This window comes from Prinia subflava, chromosome 25, assembly GCF_021018805.1.
Source record: "Prinia subflava isolate CZ2003 ecotype Zambia chromosome 25, Cam_Psub_1.2, whole genome shotgun sequence".
Taxonomy (NCBI): Eukaryota; Metazoa; Chordata; class Aves; order Passeriformes; family Cisticolidae; genus Prinia; species Prinia subflava.
The window spans coordinates 5785600-5808717 of NC_086271.1; the positions used below are offsets into that span (position 1 = coordinate 5785600).

General features: G+C 44.8%; 1 protein-coding gene and 1 long non-coding RNA gene across 2 annotated transcripts in view; both read right to left on the minus strand.

Annotated features, from left to right (window-relative positions):
• Nucleotides 1-17911, minus strand: part of EVA1C (eva-1 homolog C) — a 32444-nt gene extending 14533 nt beyond the window's left edge. The window contains exons 1-3 of the mRNA XM_063419397.1: nt 16749-17911; nt 4493-4689; nt 951-1074 (exon numbers count right to left, since the gene is read on the minus strand). Coding sequence (XP_063275467.1) covers nt 951-1074; nt 4493-4689; nt 16749-16875 — 448 coding nt within the window. The 5' untranslated portion in view covers nt 16876-17911. The remainder of the gene's footprint in view (nt 1-950; nt 1075-4492; nt 4690-16748) is intronic.
• LOC134561989 (uncharacterized) lies at nt 9247-16738 on the minus strand. Its single transcript, XR_010083037.1, has 2 exons — nt 10117-16738; nt 9247-9702 (listed from the first exon to the last, which is right to left on the minus strand). It is a non-coding gene; the product is annotated as an uncharacterized LOC134561989 (long non-coding RNA).
• Nucleotides 17912-23118: the final 5207 nt, after the last annotated feature.

The following is a 23118-nucleotide window of genomic DNA, read 5'->3' on the forward strand; positions in this document are numbered from 1 at the left end:
GTAACATCTGCCTACTCCATTCCATCCCTCTGCTCTGACTTTCACTTTCCAGTGCTCTGACTTTCACTTTCCTTCAGTTTGTGTGCCGCCTGCTCCTGTTCTACCAGTGGCATCTATCTTAGTGCTCTGATCAAAGAAAACCCCCTTAGTGCTTTCTCCTTTGCTTGTGGGTTGGGATTCTGTGTTGGTTGGTGAATGTACCCATAAGTCATCATTCAGCTGTTTTCTTTGGGACCCATTTCAGCCACACTGGGAATTCACTGCCAAAGGAGCTGAGCCCCCCGGCTACTGGAGCTTGTTCTCTTATACCATAGCAACAAGGAGAACAATTAAAGGATATCTCATGAGGATTGTCTTAATCATTCTTCCCCTTTCTCATATTTACAAAGTGGATTATCTTTGAGGGAAGATTTATCCCTTCACATATCAGCATTGAATACCAGCACAGAGCACAGCTGATTCTACAATAAAAGCCTCTAACCAAGACAGCACGTGTATCTTCTGGCCATTATTCCATAAATGGGAGGTATTTTTTAATCTTTGAAAGCTTTGGGCCCAGCTCCTTAAGTATTTTTGCATATTCCTTCCTAGGATACCTTTCTTCATTTGGATCCTTAACCCAAGCACCTGGTTTTGCTGTGCAGCTCTTTCTAATATGACATCATCATTGCTATCTCACTAAAAATAATTTCCATAACATTTTTCCTTTCTAGTCTGATGTCTGACATCTGCCCCTGCCAAACAACACTGGTCATTAAACTGGCAGCAAGCACCCTGAAGCTGCAAACACAATGGAGAGCTAAGGTAAAGTAGAAAAGAACAATTTGTTATCAATCCAAGAGCCCCAAAACTTCACATGGATTTATGCAAAGCCTTGTGCAGTGGCATTTGAATCAAAACAAGCAACAAAACACGCAGAAAAATACATTTGCCTGATAAATATTACTTACTAGGTTTGCATTTAAAGGAGACAAGGAGGAATTTAGTGGTCCCTGGACACAGATCAGGCCCAAAAACCCGACTATTGACAAGGAGTTGGCAGGATCTCAGGTTTTGGCATTCATCCAGTACTTTCTAGAACAATGGGCAAAAAGGATAATCTTGACAACAAGGTAGGAAGCTACACAGCAATGAAAACACTTAGTTGTATTTTGTTCTACACAGGAGAGAAATCACGACTTTTTGGCTATAAACATGCAAGAAACATCTGCATCATTGGATCTAGGCCGTAGCTCCACTGGACTTGGAGTCATGGCCCACTTTATGCGAACACGTTCATCACAGCCATGCTCACAGCCAATTAGGATGTCTCAAACTGCTGTTTGTCACTTTTCCTTCTGCCCCTGGGGAGGTTGGCACCCCTGAGTGCCACCACAGCCTCGATGGTGCAGAGCCCAGAGCACGTGGGAACACATCAAGCCCCCAGCCGTCTCACTGACATGCTTGAGGCTCTCATACAGTGCTGAGCACATTTATGGGAGTGCAATGTCCAGGGAAAGCATGGCAAGCAAAAAGGGGTCTTTTTAGCCACTTCTTGATCTGCTTACGTGTACCTGAACATGCTCTGTTAAATCATCTTCACTTGAAAGAGTTCTGACTAATGACAAGCACAACCCGAGCTTCAGGCCATGTGTAGGATCTCCTGCTTAAGGGACATTTCCTTCTCACTTGCAGTTACACACATTATCAGATATTTGCTTGACTTACCACAAGCAAATTTCAGGATTAGTTTGACTGGGTAGCACAGATGTGCAAGTCTATCCTCAGCCTCCTTGTCTTGTTTTGTGGGGTGTCTTTTAATGCTCATCTAAGGTCATATCTCCTCCAAATTTATTGGCCCAGCAATATATCCTGCTTCTTACTGTGCAGCTTCCCTGGGAGTGGAATAATGTTTTAATATAGCATTATTATACTAAATAATATAATTTAATTATTATTAAATTAATAATAATTTAATTACAGTCTTCCTGGAAGACTGTAACAAACAGGTCAGCAGGGTTATACACAAAAGGTCATGTGGGCTCTCTCCCAGTCTGGCAAAATGACTGAGTGCTCATACTGCTCACACTGGTGCTCCCACTCTAGCTGTGCTCTTGGAACTGGAGCTGCACAAAATACGAAGCCATTGCCAGGGCCAGTCTGTCCAGTTTTTAACACGGTCACAAGCCAAAGCACCCAATTTAAATGCAGCAGTGTATTTAGGAAATTCTTATTCACCCTCAAAACTCATTTAAGAGAGGGCCTTTCTGACACTGCATTTGGATAATCTGTATGATTGTGCACGGGATTCATGATGCTTAAAATCACAGCAGGCTGTGACAAAGGAGAGTATTATCTCCGGGTCACCCCACTCTTAACAGGAGTAACTGTAATAAACCATTCTGATAGTTTTAGGTAATCTCTCAAAATCTATGAGAACTTTTGCTTTGTATCTCATCAGAAGAGGTCTCAGTCATACCAAGAGACCAAATCACAAATTTGCCACTGTGGTGGCACAAGCTGCATTCCTGTTTCCAGGCTGAGAGAGTTGGCAGTGGCTGGATCTCTGCTGCCATCACTGGAAACTTTCCCTCCCAAGCAGCAATGACACAAATTGGCAAAACATTGCAGTGATCCTGCAGCTCCCATTGGCAGAGGAAGAGGACATGCATCCAACACTTTTTAAGCATTAAATGCACTCTAGAGAGTTTAAAAGAGAGGGAAAGCACAGCAGACCTAATTTTATCAGTCAGTTTTCCTTCTACAGAGTTGCAAGTCAAACAAATAACTCCTCCTTAATTGGGATAGTTCTGGAAGGGACCAGTGAAAGAGTGTTACATCTTTAGTAAATAGAGATAGCTGTCCCCTACTGAGTCACCTTCTGTTTGCACCTGAGCTGAATAATCTCCTGTGCATCTGTTTGTGTTTTCTCCTGCCTAATGTAAACAGCAGTCGTATTTTCTGTCACGATGCTGTGCAAAAGCGCACAGCTACAAAAGCAAATAATGATACTCAAAATAGCACCAGGCAGTTACTGTCTCTAGCCAGATCCAGCTTTGCAGTGATCCCTCTGACAGGAGGTCTTTGTAATACGTGCCTGTGATGCTTTCTCTCAGCTACAGGGCATCATTTCACCTGCCTGTGCAGACTGCAGATCTAGTTCCAAAGGGAAGGGGAGGAGGGATGAGGTCACCGGTGCTCTTTTCTAAGAAATCAGTTTACAAACTGTATCCCTTCTCCTTAATAGAACCGGAACTCCCTGAGATGCAGAGCATTTGTATCTCACACCAATTCATGGCCTTGCCAAAATGCTTCCATGCCTTTGACCAGCCACAGTGCCCAAACCATGATGGTAGTTTATACAACAGTTACCCCATGCTGTGTTTATTATATGCAAGGAAAAAAATGCCCATGGGGAGCTCACAAAGGCACTCACAAGCCCAAAATAATCATTGGTGCCACTTTACTGCAGTCAGTAATATAACATTAAGGATGCATCTGGCCTGCTGTTTTTGGTGGAGAGATGTACTTTCACATTGCCCATATGGGTCATGTCTGGAATGTCCTCAAAAACTGCAGTACATCATGGGCGAGCCACACTTATAAAATTGCCCTAATACTGTTTTAGAGAGAAGATATTACTGCCAAACCACTTCATAATGCCTTTCAACTCAGTAGTGGTGGGAACAGACATTCCCTGATGTCAAGAAGGAACATGTGGTCTGCAGACACAAATGTTGCAAACTCCATCAAGACTTCTGTAAAGCATTTACAAGTTTAACCAACAGAACATGTTCAGATTCCTTTGACTACTCATTTTTGCAATGATTTACTGAATTTGAAACAACACTGGGTGTTTTTCACTAAGATGAAACAAGCCTGGGACAGCAGTGTAAGTCAGACCTTGTCATAAAAGTCTCCACAGCAGAAAGTAATAATTGATGAAGTATAAATCATTTTAAGCTATACTGAAGCAGGCCCAGCAAACAAACCGTAGGATGTTGCTGATACAAATCAGGTAGTCAGAAATGCAGGTCTTCCAGAACCAGAAGTTCTTGGGGTTTGCTGTTTAGCTGTTGTTGTGCCTTTCAGTGAGGGAAGACAGGCATGCAACAAGCCAAATGCCAACCAGGATGCCATCTTATTCACTGGGTTTGTAACCCTCCTCTGTCCAATGCTTGTATTCTCCCCTGGGGTCAAGGAGGGCCTGTGTGATAGATCAAGACTGGTCAACTCAGTCCTGACCAGCCCTTGAATGGAAAGGAGCGGACTATTTTAAGGAACTTTAGGAATGGGGTTTCCAGAGCAAGGTTCATCACAACAGGAGGCAATCTTCAAAGCTCTCACACTCCTGCAGTGATACCCTGCTGTCCAGACAAACACTGCCAGCTGTAGCACTTTTAGCAGTAAACTGCCGTAGGTACGGTGTCGTCTCATTCAAGGCTGAGAACAGAAACGTCAGGGAGACTGTCAGAAACATTCTGTACCTGCAGAACCTTTACAACATGAGTACCTGCAGAGAGGTGGGTGCCACGCAGTTCCTGGGCTCTGTCATCCTGGTTTCAGGCTCCCAGGCAGTGCACATGTGGGGGTCCTGCCCATACAGTGCTGACTGAACACTGATGGTGGAGTGCCGAGGGCAGTGCAGGCTCAGGTGCTGCCCGTCGCAGGCATAGGCGGTGTGGTTCTGCAGGAGCTTCGTTAGGTAACCTAGAAAATATTCAGCTCTGTTACAACTAGCACAGGAAATGACAAGCTCGTTAGATAATAAGAAAACCACAGTCAGTCTCCAGAAAGGGCATTGTAGTCAAGGTTATACGCCTGGCGTGCAGCCACCCAGTTCTCTGAATGGGTCACCCCTTACGTGCCCGTAGTGCTCTGGGCTGGAAAACACAAGCGGTCTCGTGGCAGGGAGTGCGGGACCTCCCAGCACTGCAGCAGCAGCAGGATGTGCTGTACGGACCGTGCGTGGGCTCACGATCTCAGGGCGTGTCTGCAGCAGTCAGAAGGATGTTACTGGGTTTTCTGGGCCAGGTTCTTGCATTCCAGCTGCCTAAGGTATTCCTTATATGTCTTGTTAAAAGGATGTGCCGCGCTTTTGGGCTCGTGGGCAGTTGTGTTTCGTACACTTTTAAGTATGATGGAGGCAAAAAAACCCTTCACATTTCTTGTGGGAACATTTTGTTGCTGTGGCTGAATCAGGGGCTTTTTTGTATTGTTAAAATTATTTCTCAAAGAAAATACAAAAAAATAGTTCACTCATTTTATTTAATTAAAATATGATCTTTAAATAAAATATGCCATTTAATTTTCACACTTCTGCCCTTCATAAACTTTGCCCAAAGACAAGTGATTTTCAAAAAAGTTTTTAAATAGAAACTTTGGTAGTCCAAGCAAAAGATAGGAAAATCCTATAATCATAGAACAGCTTGAGTTGGAAAGTTCCTTAAAGATCTCCCAATGCCAACCCCCCTGCCACCTTCCACTAGAACAGGTTGCACAGAGCTCCATCCAGTCTGGCTTTGAACACTTCCAGGGATGGGTCAAAACATTTCAGTTCTCCGGCATCTTTTCTAGCTCCAGCTGTACATCTGGATAGCGAAAATCAGCGTCCCTATCAGTTGTTAAGTCTGGAGAAAGGAGAAGCCTGCTCCCTTGTTATCTTTACTGTTCCCCATCTCGAGCCCAGGCGAGGACAGGAGTCAGGCAGATGCACCTTCCAGCACAGCAGAGCTGTAGGGGAGTTCCCATCTCACTGACCTCAGTCTGGGCACTGGCACTGGAGCTGGGACAGAAAGAATTTCATGCCCTGCATTTGCACTCTGATCTCAAGGAGACCAGTCCAGCAGCAATCCCCACAGCTTCTCACAGGTTAAAAAGAATAGCCAAGCCCACAACCAAATCCATGCCCTACGTGTTCTGTGTAACTGAGATCACAAATAACTGCAGTTCCTTGCCCGAGCCCCTCCTGTGTCAGCCTGCTCCTGAGCGATGCCGAGTGCTGCCAGGAGAACGGGCCAGATGCCCAAGTGCACCCAGGTGACTTTGCTGTGGCCAGTGCTGCACAGGGGCCTTCTGTGGCGTTTGCTGAGCACCTTTGGCATCCCCATCGCGGCATGAAGGGCCAGAGTATTCAGCCCTGCAAGAGTTGTGGGCACTTAACACCTCAAAGATATGTCCCAATATTTTTAATCATTTCAATCCTTCAGGTTTTAAGTTACTTGGGGCCAAGAGTGCTGTATACAAAACAGTCCAGTATTCCCTAAAGAATATCAGCTATGCTGTGATTTGGATGAGTTCCCTGGCATCTTAACTGCTACTTTGATCCTGCAAATTCCTAATCCAGCATCTAAGCACCTTTCTCCAACAATTGCAACTATTCAATCCTTTAAGAAAATGTCTTTATAAAAATCTTGCTCTGATTCTGTAAGAGCAATATGGTTCACTTTTAAAAATTACATTAGATAGAATGGTAAGAATAAGATATCTTGCTCTCCAGCCTTCCAAGCAGCTTAAGCATGACTGCTTTTATTAAAATCCTTGTGTATTTGCACATAATAAAGGATAAAAATAGTAATGGAAATTGCTGAAACCTAATGTTCTCTGATAAGAGGAGTGGTGACACAGTATCTAAATCGTTCATCTCACAAGGCAGACCACATCAACCTGCAATTTTCATTACTGCACACACAGACACACATGGAACAGTCCGTTCTTTGCAGCTCACAACCCATGCTGAGGAAGGATTCCCACTCCAAGTGTCATGATTTCCTCTTACTCTTTGAAGAACTCCAGGTTCTTTCCTGTGCTCATGCTGGCCCTCTCCTCGTCGCAGGGCACTGCCTGCCCTGCACTCAGCAGCCTTCCCAGCAGCTGCTGCTTCTCCTCCTTTCCTGGGTAGGGTGGCTTGTAGTCACCCTGGTAGAAGCTTCACCTTCTTGAGACCATGAGCATTCCTATATTATGTACTGACTTCTGTTCAGAAACACATTTTCCCAGAGGGAGCAAATAAAGCCAGACAACAATGTAAAGTTGGGGGGAAATCAGGTATCATCTCTACCAGTAATTCCAGCCATAGTGATCAGGAGTGAGGGCACTGTGAGGGTTGAACTATTCCTGGGCAGCTTCCTGTCCTCTCCTTTTATGTTTACTTCATCAATATCTGCTAGCTGTGAATTTGGGGAAAACTTTGTTTTACTGTCTAAATACGGGAGCTAGAGGCTGTTTCTGGACTCCAGGAGACCTCCAGGTCCTGGTCCCCTGCATGTCAGGGAAGTCTTCACTAGCTCCTAGATGGCCAAGGAGATTCCCTTTCCCTGAAGAGCAGGGCAGAGAGAGGGCTGGAGCACAACCAGCGTGCATGGAGTGAGGTCATGGCTCTATCTGCACTTGGGCTGGGCAATCAGAGTTTTGGGGTTTCCTGCGCCGAGCAAAGAGAATCATAACCAGGCCCTAAAAAAACCTTAGATGACGTAGTGTTTTAAACCTAATATTGAGGTTTTTTCATTGTTTTCTGGGTTGGGTAATGGAGCAGGAGATGGTGTTCAGCTGCAGCAGTTACTTTTCCAAGTGTCATTCTGTGATGAGGAGGACTATAAAGTTCCTCTTTTTTCAGAAATAATAAATTTCACTCTTTAAAACAATATAAAACTATACCAAAAAAGTTAACTATCATGAGAATTGTCTAAATTAGAAAAACCCTGGCAAATACTGCAGTGTCCCAAAAACATCTCTACACCTCTGTGTGAAAGCCCCACTAGGCACTTTCCCATTAATCCAGGACACACATTCATAAGCAATGTATGGGGTGCTCTGCATCTGGAATCATGTACGAGAGGTTAGAGACTGGCTCAGAAGTTAAGCCTGAAGCACAGAGGAACATAAAGATCCCATTGATTTGGAGGCCAGAAGGTATCATCCCACCAACTGTCTGTCTAACCCAGACTGCTCATTCATTGTAATCTTTTACTGAGCCTCAAAACACCAGTGCAGAATCCAAGCGTAATCCTTTCTTCCCGAATTAGCCAAATTAGTCACAGCATCCACTGTGTTGACAAAGAACTTCAGCTACAAAAACATAGCACCAGAGAACCACACAAAACACTGAGGCTGAGCAGCTGGACAAAGCTTTGAGCCTTACTGATCACTTTTTACTGAAAAGGAGGACTGATAAATGATTTAAAAAATGACTGACAAAAATAACTGGCATAGGAAAATAAAGAGATACTTCTTTGTGTGAAAAAGACTTCTTAAGAGGTAATAGCTTCTCATACTTAACCACTTCCTCCTGGCACAATCACTTTGAATAGCAACGATAAGGGTAGCAGTGGACCTGAAGATATGGAAATCCAGATTTTTTTTTTCCCCTTAAAAACACTGAAAATCTGTGAAGTTAGAAAGTTCTATGTATGTTCTGTTCAGTTTGGCTTCTCTGCACTGGCATGAGCTCCTCAGAGGCAAGGATCAAGGAGAAGGGCGTTTCAGGCTGTGAGCCCAATGCCCAGTACACACTGAAAGCAATCTCAGCCTTGGCTCAGGCAGTGTCTTCTTGGTAGGAGAGCAGCTTTGCAATGCACAATTTTTAAAGGCTGTGGCTGAGCAGTCCACAAGCTATAAAGGTTCTCAGAACTGGGCCTTCATACACAGATTTACTAACGTCAGTTCCTGTGCATCGTTCAATTTCGTTTAATTAGCACAGGAATTTGCTAGCTAATTTTAAAGACATACCAATCTATTTTAGATCAGAATAGATCGAAATAGCACACATATTGTTGTGGGAGTCCCAGAAGGCTAATCCATCCGGTAAATCTGCATCAGCTCCCACAGTTCTGTGAAGAATTGTGCCAACACTCATTAAAAATACACAAGCCAGATTGGTGAGTTTGAAGGAAGAGATTTCATGCAGTGATAACAGAATAGTTAATAAACTCTACTACAAACACCATTAGAAGCACGACTCTGATATTGATTGGTGTTTGGGATCCAGCTGCAGTACTTCCCCACCAGTATTTTTGGTTTGTGAAGGAAGCATTGAGGAGAAATTAACTTCCAAGTTTCAGCCCCAATCCCATCTGCCAACCTTCTGCTGGTCTTGAGGTGGCTGTGCCACAGATCCTGCCTTGTCCACAAGGATCTGCCTCTTGGCATTCCCTTTCACCTGGCTGTCTGCAAGTTCTGCCTGTGGGCAGTTCTTTTTTAGGATTAGGAATTGAGGAGGGCTAAATGTTACCCAGGAAAGAGACTGTTTCTAAAATTCATGACACTATGTTTCTTGCTGCATCATTTTATTCTTTTTTACCTAAGTGCCCTGTAAACATCCTGTTTGACTCATTCTAGCCACGTTCCACGTCGCAGTCTTTAATCAGTAAGAAATACACTTAGACCAGAAGCATTGTTTATTCTTCTTGCTGTTCATTTCTAAAGGAGATGAAGCTTATGAGATCCTGACCTCTGTCCATCTGGCATTCTCTTATTCCAGCCAACACCTTTTAAGCTTAACGACCAGTTTCAAACCTGAGGGGTGCAGGGCTTGAAGAAATAAAGTTCCTACAAGTTTCATGGAAATTGAATCCTGAGCTGCCACTTTCAATTCAGTCTCAGTGACTAATGCTGCAAGTGAATTGGCAGCTGGAGAGACAGGATGGTTATCCTGGAGAGCCATCAGCCTGATGCCAGTGGAGCAGTTTGTTTCTGCAGGCCTTACTGACAGATGAAGGATTAAGTCTGCGAGAAGAAAATGCTTAAGTTAGTAGTGAGGATGCTTTTGGGATAGTGTGGCAATCAAAGCAGTGGTTGAGATATCAGTCAGGTTTTCCATGAACTCTTTTATCTACATGTATGCTTTCCTAAGGAGGTTGTCTTCATTTTTTCCGCCTCATGGGTCATAACATGAATCATACTCATCTTACTGAACCTAATTCCCACGGTGTGTTACATCTGAGGTTCAAATTAAGCAAGAGCTTGCTTCTGCTTAAGCCAGAGAAAAGGCCAGGTAACTAGCAGATAATTCAGCGCAAAACATCATTCACACTCCAGCTTAGACAGGATTTATTCAGAGAGCAGCAGCACACTCAAGAAGCCAAGTCATGAGCTCTTGCTAGAAAAACAAAAGCCAAGTCATATGAATGAAGAACAGACCCGTAACGTTTTGGTCCCAGTTTCTCCAGGAGACACACAACCTCTTCCTCTCTGCCACTCAGCTCAGACTTGCAGTTAGGTGAGTTACATTTCTGCAGAATGGGAAAGCCCATGAATCCTGCACTTAGACACCACATGCCTCTTCTGTTTCTCACCCCCACCCACAGGTGTTCTCTGCCCTTCAGATCTACCTTTTCACATTCCCTGTGTTGTCTCCTAGGAGTGATGCCTGTTTTATTGGATCCCAATGGCTTTCTGAGGAAATTGGAGAAATCTCTATGCACTCCTGGTTATCTCACTTGCTTTCTGTTTTTATTTCCTTCTTGTGTCAGGAAGAGGCAAACTGTTCTTGATCCCCAAAATCTTAGGTCTGTAGTAAACTCCACTCTACAATCAGTTACACTTCTCTCAGCTATTCCATGAAGCCAGAAGGGCAGACACTCGTCCTGGGACCTAGTATGGAAGTACTCCAATAGAAAAGGAAGATTTTCTCCATCCCATCTAAAGAAGCTGACAAGAGGCATGGGTTAAGGGAGACTTTCAGGCTCTTTTCTGCCCTTGCCAAAAATCCTCCTTTTAACTGGAGACAGAGCAGCCTCTTCTAAGTGCTATTAACCAGAAATCACAAGAGAAAGGCTCTGTGGGCAGCAACACTTTCTGGAGCCAGAATGAGAGGCTCTTTATGCCCAAAAACCTTGTAATATTCCCAAAGACTGCAAGTAGGAGAACCTCAGGAGCTAGAGGAAAATGTTTGTCTGAAAACTCAGATTTATGATCATGAACCTCCATGTTCATGTTCCCCAAGAGAGCCAGGGGGCTGTTTGTTGCCAGCTCAGAAAACAAAGCACAGGTTTCGTTTTGCAAACAGAACTCTGACTAAAGCTCTGGGGTTTTTTTTTTTGTATCCCCACTTATATTTGACATTCAGAAATAAAACAGAAAATCAGAAAAAAATTAGGAAAAATCGGAAAAAATCAGAAAAAAAAATCAGAAATCTGGCACCTCATAGATTTGCAGTGTTCTGATGGTTTATAGTACAGTAAGTCCAAGCTAGAAAAGCAAAAATACAGCCCTCACTTCACTCTCAGTGCTTGATGATTTTCTTTACAAACACATTTCTTTGCACTCAACTCAGTTCTAGCCTGAAGAAATAAAAACTAAAAAAACCTGCAAAATTATTCTGAAAGAATAACTTGTCTTCCCATCCAAGATTAAATACAAAGAAGAAAAATAAACATTTTTGCGGGTTGAGACCCTCATCCAAAGCCCAGTGAAATCGTTGGGAATTCTTCCAACCGACAAGTGACCATAGGCTTTCAATTAGGTCTTATATAGTGAGTGATGTTTTAAAATTAATTCTAAATGAAGAACCAAACCTCACTGGTATTTCATTTGTTGCCAGAAGCCACACAATAGACCTTTGAAGCAAAACTCTTAAAATGCCTAGAAATTCAGATTAAATGACTCACCAATGTTGAACAAATAAGGCGCAACCACGCCTCCTTCTGCTCTTCAGCTCCCTTAAGACACTATTTTCTCTGTGTTGGGGAATATATATCAAAATATTTCAGTTTTAATTGTAGATTATGGCTGGCAGATGACAGAATTCTGCTAAGTGGTGACTGGTCAGACAGTGCCTTCTCTGTCTGGGGACACTTCCAACAAAAACTGAGTATTTATCTGGAACAAGTCTATAGTCCCTTTCTTTAATAAAGTTGAGACTGGAAGCTCTGTCTTACTGGGAAGGATATCAGCAGCAGATGGAACGGGAAGGCAGGGGGGGAGCTCATCCCTGCTATTTATTTTGAATAAAAATAGCATATGGTGTGTCAGGTGCCAGCAATCTGCCCAGGGAGAACAGAGAGAGTTCTGCCCCAAGCTTCCTGCCCCAAAGTTGGGAGACTGTGACAGACTCAAGCATGAGTGGTGGAGCTCAGGAACTCAGGTTTTGTGTCTAATGTCTGAATTCTCCAACATCTGCAGGAGCCAGAGCATCACACTACCCCTTAATTCATGTCAGGAAAGCTTTGGGGGCAGCATCCCTTCTTGGTGATGAAGACCTAGCTTACTGTAAAGGCCTCAAAAATGTGTAACAACTTGACAGAACCAAAGCTTTTGTGTCTCTGACAAGGATAACTAAATCTCATCAGTGGACTTAGCAAAAAATATTAGCACATCTAAAATGTGATTTCATAAGTTACACATCCTCAGAAAGGCAAAAAGAACTACAGGGACAAGCCTGAAACAAAACCTGAGGTCTCAGCACCATGATCTAAACTAAAAATCTCAGTTCTGACACACACCTCTTTATTCCACAGAACAAATCCCAGACCAAAGCCCACTTCACTTGGAGAAACTTTAAACTGGACTTTGAGGTTTAACTCACACATTACTGAAATGAAACACATTTCTAAAATGAAATGTTTTTCTTTAAATAAAGCAATGAACACTTGACTTTTACAAGGCAGTATTAAGAAGATGCATCATTGCATCACTCCTTCTAGCACTTCTTTAAATATCCTGGTTGAAGGACATGCTGCAATTGCCACAGTGAGTCAACAGAACTGACTCAAGAAAATTTATATAGGATTTTATCTGACCAACACAAAGCCTACAAAAAAAACCTCTGCATCATTGTGGTTGGTAGTGATTGATCCTGCCACGTTACTACAAACAAAGCATTTGCTCAAAGCATTTGTTTGCTTTCCTTTTACCTGGGGGAATCTGGGATGGGTGAATGCCACAGAACTTAATGGAAACTTTTAATGCAGAAAGGTCACAGGAGCAGATTATATTTCTTGAGTGAACTGGTTTGCTTTTTCATTAGATACACTTATTTCTGTGGTTGGGTCAGGAGACCAAGTCTATGGAGTTAAAGTGATGCTCAGTTCTGTCTGAACTGTTTTGGAAGAAAAGACAGAAAACTTGAACCAGTGGACAGAGATTAAAAGGTTCTACTCCTAAGCAGTGGCCGCTTAGTGTTCGCATCCAGAAAGTCATTCCTCACCCCAGTTGTGCAATCACAATTACTTCATTTTTGATCTTCAGTTACAGCCACATTTCTTGAAAGCTGCCCAGAAAATCTGGCTGGGATTCAGGTAAAGAAAGGGAGACTGACTGGTGAGTGAGACAAGCAGAGGTCAAGCCTGAGCTCAGAACAGCAAGGAGAACAGAAAAAGAAGGAAGGAGCGTTAAAAAATGGGTGGTGTTCCTTAGTGTTGCCAGAGAAAAGGAGTTTGTTCTCAGATGGATAAGGGTCAGTTCAGTTTGTCAGCTGCAGGGAATTGAGGCACAGAAAATTCTCAAGACAGGGAAAAGGTGGGAGAAGGAGTAGCGATAGGATGGAGAGCTAGGGCCTGTTCCCACTGCCAGCGTGGAGAGCAAGGGGATGAAAGGAGATGAGGAGCAGTGATCCTTGCTGTTGGGAAGGTACCCACAAAATGCCACCATCCCCAGCCAAGCCCTCAGCAGCTGGGCTTTCTATAGCACTAGGGCACCTACAGTGTGAAATATTGGGAAGAGGTTGTCTGGTTTTGCCAGCTCCTTGTTTTGCCTGTTTGGGAACCTGTCTTCTGGTTCCCAAAACGGCTCTTCTGACAGTGTCCTGGGAGCCCAGAGTATTCAGAGACTGGAGAACAGCAAAATTCACAGCAGCACCCTGGAATGGGACCTGATCCAAAAGCTACTACTGATCACTGCGAAAATAAATATTTTAGTTAAAAGGTGTCTTTAGAAGAACTGGCATGAGGGGAAGAAAATTCTGTGGTTGTAGAATCACTCTCATATTCATCAAGGTCTAAGGAAAGAACTGTGGATTAAATCTCTCTTCTTCCAAACCTTCAGCTTTCAGTTTAAATTTGGGCATGACTACTTGGATTCCACTTTCAAAATGAATCACACAGAGGACTGCAGACCTCAGAGCTCACCTCCACTTTCAGTAACCAATGGAACTAATAAATATAGATTCACAGAATCATTAAGGTTGGAAAAGACCTGCAAGATCATGAAGTCCAACCTTTAAATTTCTTGTTTGTTGCTTCTAGCTGCTAGAGGAACATAGATTATGCAGATTTCATTGTGTCAACATTACTTCCAATAAGAGAGACTATCGAGTTGTTCTCACAGAGTTGAATTTTGAACTGCTGCTGGTGTCTTACTTCAGAACATTCTTCTTCCCTAGGAAATACCAATCTACAAAATATTATGGCACAGTGAAGAAATGTCTCTCTTAAAAAAACCCGAACAAATATACCGAGAATTTTTTTTCTCACAGTTAAAAGCTAGACAGACGAGAGCAAGAACCTGCAGCTCTAGGCAGTAGAAAGGATATAGACCACAAATACAAGTCAAACTTATAAATAGTAATAATAGCTCTTCACTATACACTGCTCCCTACTCCCTTTTGCAGAACACCAAACAGATCCCATGAGGGAGCATCTTTGGGTTGTTACAAGCAAACAGTGGGGCCTGGTGATGAAAAAAAGGGCTCTGGGCATGGTGGAACTGCTGGCACCATTTAACACTTGCATTAAGGGAACAACAGAGATTACACAGGCAGGTGTTGGAACCTGGCAGCAGTCTGGGAAGGAGCTCTGGAAAGCTGTGAGAATGGTGGGGAGAGGAGGAGAAAGGAAAAGAGTTTGGGCTGGTGGGGTAGAGGCCTCATTGCACTTGGCAGCTGCAAGGCACTTTAAACAGGCCAGGTTTGTGGCCATGTATATTCAGCAGAGTTTAGGAAAACTGAGTTGCTGTTCCTGCCGAGGGAGAGAACAAATAAGGAAAATCAGCAACTCCACAAACTCATCTCGAAGCTGCTGTTATGGAGCTTGTAATTCTTTAACAGCATTAAATGGCCTGGGGATGGCACTGCAGGATGCTGTCTCACCTCTGGCAACTCCTGGTCCTCAGCACCTGGGTTTGAAGCAGCTAAAAACTTCTCCCTGTGATCTGGATGCTTTTTTTTAAAGGTTACAGTAACATTTTGGTCTTTTCTGTCATTCTGGAATAGATCTCCATGTTAAAAATAAAATGTGAGCAGAGTTTGTTGAGGCCTGGGAACCTCCCAGTCTGGTAGGAATTCTGGAATCTGCTTTCCTTTTCTATGTGTTCTTTACTGGAACGTCTGTATGTCATGTTTAGTACTGATCTCTGGGGTGAGATAGCTTTTTTCTCAGGTCATTCTACCTATTTGGAAAGCTCAGTGCACAATAAACACTGAAGACAGCCATACTTTAACCTTATCTAAATAACATCATTTGAAAAATGAACAGACTTCTGTGAGAGGAACTTTCCTACATAAAGGGATAATTTTAACTCAGTGGCTAGTTGAAAGGGACAATTTGAACATTTTTTTTTATGTTATTGTTGACAACCACCACGTGATTCCAAAACTAACATCCCAAGCCAGCAGTTAAGCAAAAAACAAAAACAAAAACCACCAAAGAATTAGACCGCAAGCATTTAAAAGCCTTTTACATGTGAAAGGAATTTAATATGAGAAATGTAGCTTATCCAAGCACATAATTCTGGTCTTTATATTTCATGGCTGCTTGCTTAGAAAATTTCAGGCTTCTGGAGCCAGACACAATTTTAAAAATTAAAAACTGTATTTTTCTGTTACTGAGGAAATAGTTTCTGCAGAACCATGACCAGCATTTTGAACAGTATCAACACGAACTGTACTAAAATGCGTAACAACACGTTTTGGCTATTAATTATATATTAACTTTGTTCCAGTGCACTCGACTGGCTTTTGGGAAGTCCTGCTCTGTTCAATACGGGTAAGGTTTGCTTTCTGCCCTAGAGGCAGATCCTTAAGCTTCCAACTGCCAGGAATATGCTGTGCTCCCTGTGACACCCAGAGAGAACCAGCTCTTCTAAATAACTTTCTAACAGCAGTGGGATGTCCTGGAGCGCTAGAAAAGGTACGAGAGTGCAGTTTTCACAAACAAAGAATAGAGATTGCTTCCTCATCTTGATGGAAACAAGGGTGCTTTCCCAGTTCTGCAGTCACTTCACTTTGCAGTGATGCAGCACCTTCCCAGGGATCGCGCCTGGGATTTCTGGGCAACAGCTGGTGCCTCTGCTCGCTCGGAAGGGACTCCCCTCATCCCGGTGCTGCGAGCTTCCCTCCCAGCACAGAGAAGTGCAGCACTTGTTTGCTCCCTCAGGGCCCGACTCCAAGTCTCCAGGAGAAAGTGGGAACCTTTCCAGGGACTTCCACGCACTTTTGGTCAGGCCCTGGCCGATCCACGCCCAGCGTTCCCACCGCGCAGCGACAGCGCAGCTCCGCGTGTCCCTTCCCACCTGGCCCCTCTGGAAGCCCTTAACCCTCTCCTGCTCCCTGCCTTCTTCACGGCCCCTCGGACCGCGCTCCCCGGGGTGCAGGCCCGGGCCACGGCCCCGCGGAGGGGTTACGGCACTCGGGAGCTCCGGGCAATTCGCGGCTCCGTTTGGCGTTCCGGCCGGAGCCCGCGGCCGCTGCGCTGGATGTGGCGGGTCCCCCCGGGGCACTGCCGGGGGCTGACAGCCCCGGCCGGACTCTGCCCGCGGCGCGTCCGCCTCCGCCCGGCCCCGCGGAGCTCCGCAGCCCCCCGCGCCCGGGATCGCGTCGCTCGGTGCCCGCCCCGTACCTGAGAAGTCGGCGAGAGCCGCGACCTCCGCCCCGCACACCAGGACCACGCAGGACAGGAGGCGGAGGAGCCGCCCGGGCTCTACCTGTGCGCGGCGTGGGTGCTGCCCCGCATCCCCGTCCCTCATGGTGCGGGAGAGGGCGGCTCGGGGCGGGGGGGCAGCCCCGCCGCTTCACATGGTGCAGCCGGCCCCAGCTGGCGCTGCGGCCCCTCCGGGCTGCCCTCGGAGCTGCCCTTGCCCCGCGCGGGCGGAGGAGGAAGAGGAGGGGGAGAGGACAACGAGGGCAGAGCAGCCCTGCCAGCGGCCGCGGCGGGAGCGGGTCCGGCCGGCGCGGGCACTCGGGACGCGGGGGCGGCGGGGAAGGGACGGGAAGGGACGCGGGCTCCTGGCGGCGCCGTGCCGGGCACTGCCCTCGGCGCACATCGTGCGGCCGGGCTGACTCAGACCCGGCTGCACCTCGCCCGCCCTCCCCGGCTCTCCCCACCCCTCTCCGAGCAGTTCGCGCCTCCCTCCTGCTCCAGAGGCTCGATTTCACCGTCTCCCCCCTCATCCTTGCTTGGCAATGGTTGGAGGACTGTCACGGACTTATACACACCGCGACTCGTGACCACATTTCCCCGCTGGTGTTTTTCCCGAGACAGGTGCAAGGTGCTCCCCATCACTCCTGCTCCCCGCAGCCAAACTTCCCTGCTTTGCCTCCTCCAGACCCTCGTGCCAGACCCTGCCGAGGCTGCTGCTCCATCCCCACTCCTGCCCCTACACCTCGGCCCACGGGTCCCTGAGGGAACCCAGCTGGGACCCACGCCTGGCAGGATCTCTGGACGAGGGATTTCAGTGGGCAAACAGCACTGACTTCTCCAGGCTGCAAAAGGACGGTCTTTGTTTGCTCACACTGACGGTGCGTGACAGCACCTCACCGCATCCCCACGGCGCTACAACTCCGGGTCCGCGGGCCTTGAGTTTGAAGTGTGTAGGCTTGGCTTAAAGCTTTCACTGCCAAGTGAGGAAACATCTTGAAGTTACTTTGAGAGAGTTCAAGTTGTTCCCTGAAGTCTTTTGTGATACAGAAAAGTGAACCAGTGAGAAGTTCAAACAAATTTTCATCACTACCTGCTAAACTACCTTCAAATGTAATTTGGTGCTTCTTTTAAGGTATGAGGGACTCAAGGGAATAAATCAGGACACTCACTTCCCAGTTCCTGTAAGAGCTGTCCTCAGGAAAGAGAGCTTAGAATCAACACTGGAAATGGGGAATGAAAACATCTTTTTTCCTGGGGCTGTGCTGGGGTATAAAGTGGGTAAACATGAATATCCAACTGTTTACATCCTGCCATGCATGTTCACACTGATCTTTCTCCTGAAAAAAAACCCCACACGAGTCAGTAGGTGAAAGATGATGGAACCAAACTAATTGCATTAAATCTGTTCCTCTCCTCCTGTTCCAACTGAAGTTGGAACGCGTCCAGATTTGCATTTCCAAAGTTTGGCACCTCTTTTCAGAGGTTACAGTGAACTTCGACCAACTCGGTCTTCACGTTTGAATCGGAATCCGCTTTTGTTCCTCGCCCTGTCCCTCTTCACGCACAGAAAAACAACTGGGTATCACATACATCAGACTATGCTTCCTTAGTCTTGGGCAGATAAGAGCAAAACAGGTTTCACATGAACCTGTCTGAGGTCAGGAACCTTCCTTCAAGTGTTACTGAACTCAGATAAATGGGATCAAAGATTCTAGAATAACAGCATAAAATCACTCTGAAAATCTGCAACTGCAAACACAGATGGGGAGAGAAAACAGTAGCTCTGCAGGTGAAACCCTTGCTTCTGGCTGCTTCAGATAAGGACAGTGTTTGCCTTTGAACTCAGCCAGTTAACCTCTGCCTTCCAGCTGGGGAACTGGAAGGAGACTTGTGGGAGTCTCCCCCTACTCCCCTCCTTTCTCCCCTCGACCTTGCCTTACCTGATCATTCAACCTGACACTTCCTGCACTTGCTGTCTCAGGTCAGTCCCACCAAAGGCAGAAATGAACAAGCATCAGAGATTTTTACACAGAAAGCATTTGGAGGCCATACTTGGATCCTCTAGAAAGGTGTTTAGATGACTAGGGTGAACTTACCTATCTATTCCAAATTCCTAGATGCCATCACCACGTATCTGCCATACCTTCAGGTGAGAGCAGTCAGACCACCTGTGGTTCAGGATGCCAAACCTCCACTCCCTATACAGCCAGCACAGAGATATATTCAGCCACCTGCTACAGCTCTAACAGGAAGTGTTTCACCTCCTTCCCTCACACCTGCTCATTAATCCCTGGAATGTAGATGTCAATAATGACCACTCAGTCTGTTGTGAGAGACAGAGCAGACTATAGATTTCTGACAATTACACAATCAGTGCAGGAGAACATATGAAGCATCAAAAATAACTGGGAAGTATCCCGTACTTGTGCTTCAAAGGCTTTGAATCGGAAGCTCTGCCAGGGCTGTTGCCTGACGAGCACTTGTGAATCTTCTCTTCCCAGTGAGATAACAGCTTTTTCTAGCCTGGTGGTGCTGTGAGCAAAAGAGCATCCCAGAGTGCAGGAATGAGCCTGGTATGCTTTTGGCACTGTGCAAGTATAACCCAAAGGCAAAGGCAGTTTCCAAGTGGGATGACTGAACTGGGAGAGGTTGGAAATGTAGGCAACCTCCAGGGAGGTGAAGCAGTCAGGGCTGAAGGACAGCATAAGAGGCAGCTGGGTGCTCCTGCTTGTAGACATCTGCCTCCAAGGGAAGCCTTCCTCAGGAGGCAGAAAACTTAGGGACACTGTGGCTGACAGGAAGTCAAGACATGCTTTCGGTAGAATGGCATGGAGATAGAGATAGAGATAGAGATAGAGATAGAGATAGAGATAGAGATAGAGACAGAGATAGAGATAGAGATAGAGATAGAGATAGAGATAGAGATAGAGAGATATATGTAAACATGTTTTTCCTTCTCCCTCTGAATGGGGGCTACTTTGCTATTCAACATTAACCTAAAACCAAGTGACCTAAAATATAAAAAGTATTTTTGCGAATCTCTGCTGTTCCCTGTGATGAGTAGTGCTTAAATAGCAAACTTGGAGGCAGTGGTGTAAAACACAAAGGCAGGAAGGGAGAAAGTGTTTATCATGATGTGCAGAATGCACCTCTGTGCCACAGCCTTGAAAGCAGCTCCTACAAGCTGGCAATACTCAGTTGTTGGAAGACAATATAACTAATCCAGACATGTTCATCATGTAGAATTACAGAATCTCAGCCTTGTCCTTTCCTCATGAGCAACAGGAATTAGATTCATTTTTTTCTCCAAAGAAAAAATCACTTGAAACTCCAGAAATTAGAATCCAGGAGAGATATCACATCTGCTCCAGACAGTTTCTCTCTTTTGAACTTGGGGAGAAATCATTTCACAGTGCCAGAAATGCAGGAATTGTGTTGTTACATGGAAGCTTCGCAAAAGCAAAGCCAAAATCTGAGCACTTAACTTCTTTTTCTCCGTGTTATTCACTTCCCCCTGAACTTCAGCCAAACTGCCAATTCAAAACTCGCATCATTGCTTAGTGTATGGAAATTGCAATAAAATTAGTGTGTCAGTTAAGAAGTGAACAATGTGAAATAAAAAAAAGTGAATGTGAAAAGAAAAAAGTGAAATAAAATAGTTCAGTTAGATGACCTAAAATTTTCTATTAGTGAAAAAAATCACTGAATGTATTGTACAATAACAAGAATTGTCAGAAAAATATCTCTTTGGCTTTTGAGGATTAAAACAAATAAAATAAAATAAAATAAAATAAAATTAAGAGCAAAACCCCAGGCTTTTCCCACATTTTTAAAAGCTTTATATTCCTGCATTCTGACACAGACAGAATCTACAGGACAGTTCAAACAAGTGGGTTGCTATCCTCTCTCTGTTTCTATGGAAATGAGTGTCAGATCACTTAAAACAAAGCACATACTTTACAGTAATCATTATATAGTGATTATTTAAAATAGCAGAGCGCATTTTCCCCTGTCCAACCTCTATTTCTATGGATACAAGCTGAAAATAGTTGTAGAGAAGCCTGTTCCGTAGTATTTTCTGATTCTGAATATGTTTTGGATACTGTAAGTTCTCACAAGGTACTATGAATAAAGACCTTCAAGTGTGCTGTAATTTGAACTTGAGAGGACAATTCTGTGAGCCAGAGTTAGGAAACATTCTCGTGTGTGTAAATAGAAATTTTGTATGAATACTGAGTGAAGTACTCCAACCAGCAGATTTAGAAGGAGGGGGATGATTTGCTGTTTTCTGCTATTTTTTGAGTTGCTTCAGAGAGAGCAAACTCAGCTAAGCAAGTTTTGAGTGGTCATGAGCTGCTCCTTGGCCAAACTAGTCATAACACCATAGACATCCTGACCACTTCACAAGAGAGAAGATGTGACCCACAAAGTTTGTAAAGCCAATCTCTTCACGTTTCCTTTGGAATGAAACCTCACTCCGTTTCCTCACCAGATGCAGCAGAACACTGCTCACCCTCCTGAATGCTGCCAGTCTTGCTGGCACTTCTCCTATAGATTATTTTTTCTAGCACCTGGCACTTGTATAGACATGAAGTAAGAGGCATGTCCCATCTTAGAGAGCTTACTGCTGGAAACAAGAGAAAACATGACCTATGGTGGAGGCAGAGCAAATGCACAAAGGAAAGGTCCTGGCTTTGTTGTTCTTGCCCTCTTACAGCACCCAAGTTGTCCCTGGTCACTTCCTGACAAGAGGCTTCAAAGACACACTGGGAAACACTGTGTGTCTTGCCTCTCAGTTTAGGAAGGGCATTAGGACAGAGTTACTGGGTGGACCATGGTCTTGGAAATCGACCTCTTTGTGAAAGTGCTTTATTATTGTTTTATGAGCCTGCCTTTGATGCGTTGTTGTCATGTCACTGTTCCCCTTTAATAAGTATTTAAGATAAGATTTTCCAAAATGACTAATGACTACGTACTTGAAATTCAAGCCTGAAGCTTTTTAAAGCCACAGAATCAATGTCAAAACACTGAAAAAACTATGGCTTTTCCAAGAGCCTTGAAAAAATCAGGCTTCAAGGTCTCTCAAGTCAGGTATGCAAAGGCATGGAAAACTGCTAGTGTTTCAGAAAAGAATAGCCCATATCAATATCTAATCAGTGAGACTTAATAGTGTTGAGACTCAGACCTCAGGCTAATTCGACCTGAGCACTGTGAAATTAGAAGCAAATAACAAAATTTTAAAATGATATTGCAGTGTTTGTAAGTGCCTGCTTTTCCCACTAGGATTGTAAGGGCTCTCTGGTAAACTCTGTGACTATGTCAAACTCAGACTGGATGATGCTTGAAGATTATTCCATGTGTATAAGGTGGGAAGGATTTCAGTACACAGAAAATCCTGAGTATCGCAGTAGATACTCAGAGGTGAATTCAGCATATGCCTCCTCTAGCTCTTCACAGCCTTCTCAGTGACCTCCCCACTTTTCTGTCCTCTTCCCTTCTTTTCTGATCTTTCCACCCATCTTCAGTACCTGGGCATGCAGCCCAATTCCAGAGTCACACCACGCTCTGACTCAAACCCCTGATGCTCCTAATGCCTTGTCGGCAGATCCTTCCGTATCGACAGGCTCTAATATTCCTCGTGGGAGGAAGATAAATTGCCATTAGTCAGGCTTAAAATGCACTCCTTGCACTCCAACTGAAATAACTATGGGATTGGAGGAAGAGGAGGAAGAGGAGGAAGTGGAGGAAGAGGAGGAAGAGGAGGAAGAGGAGGAGATGTGATTTTGTTTTACAGCATCTGGAGTAAAAAAAGTTGTCCATACACTGACCTTGCACATCACCTGGGGTCCTCGATGCCAAACTCCTGGAATCCAGGCTCTGCAATGACAGTGTCTCCCAGTGTGTGAGCTGGCACTGGGCTGATCCGAGCAAGGCTCACGGGGGTACAGGGCACAGGGCATTCGGACATGACAAGGAACTGGCAGTGTTGGCAATATTCCCTTCTGGGGAGGCTCTGCTGAGGAGGAGGTCCTGGTAGCCCATCTCTTGGCAGTGTCCACCCTCTCTCCTTCTGTGATCCCGTGCCTCAGGGTGTCAAAGGCTGGAAAGCAGGACGATTTGACAAAGAGCTTTATATCACACGAAAAAAAATTTTGGGAAAAGCAGAAGGAAACTTTTCTGTGTAATAATTGTTTAAACTAGGAGCAAACATTGAGAACAGTTTTAAAGATGTGATTTTGGGTTATATGTATTCCCTCTGAATGCTTTCTACAGTGAATTTATACATAAAATGAAAAATTTCTTTTAAGAAAAGAATGCATTTTTTACCCAAGTAGTGTAGGGTAGGGGA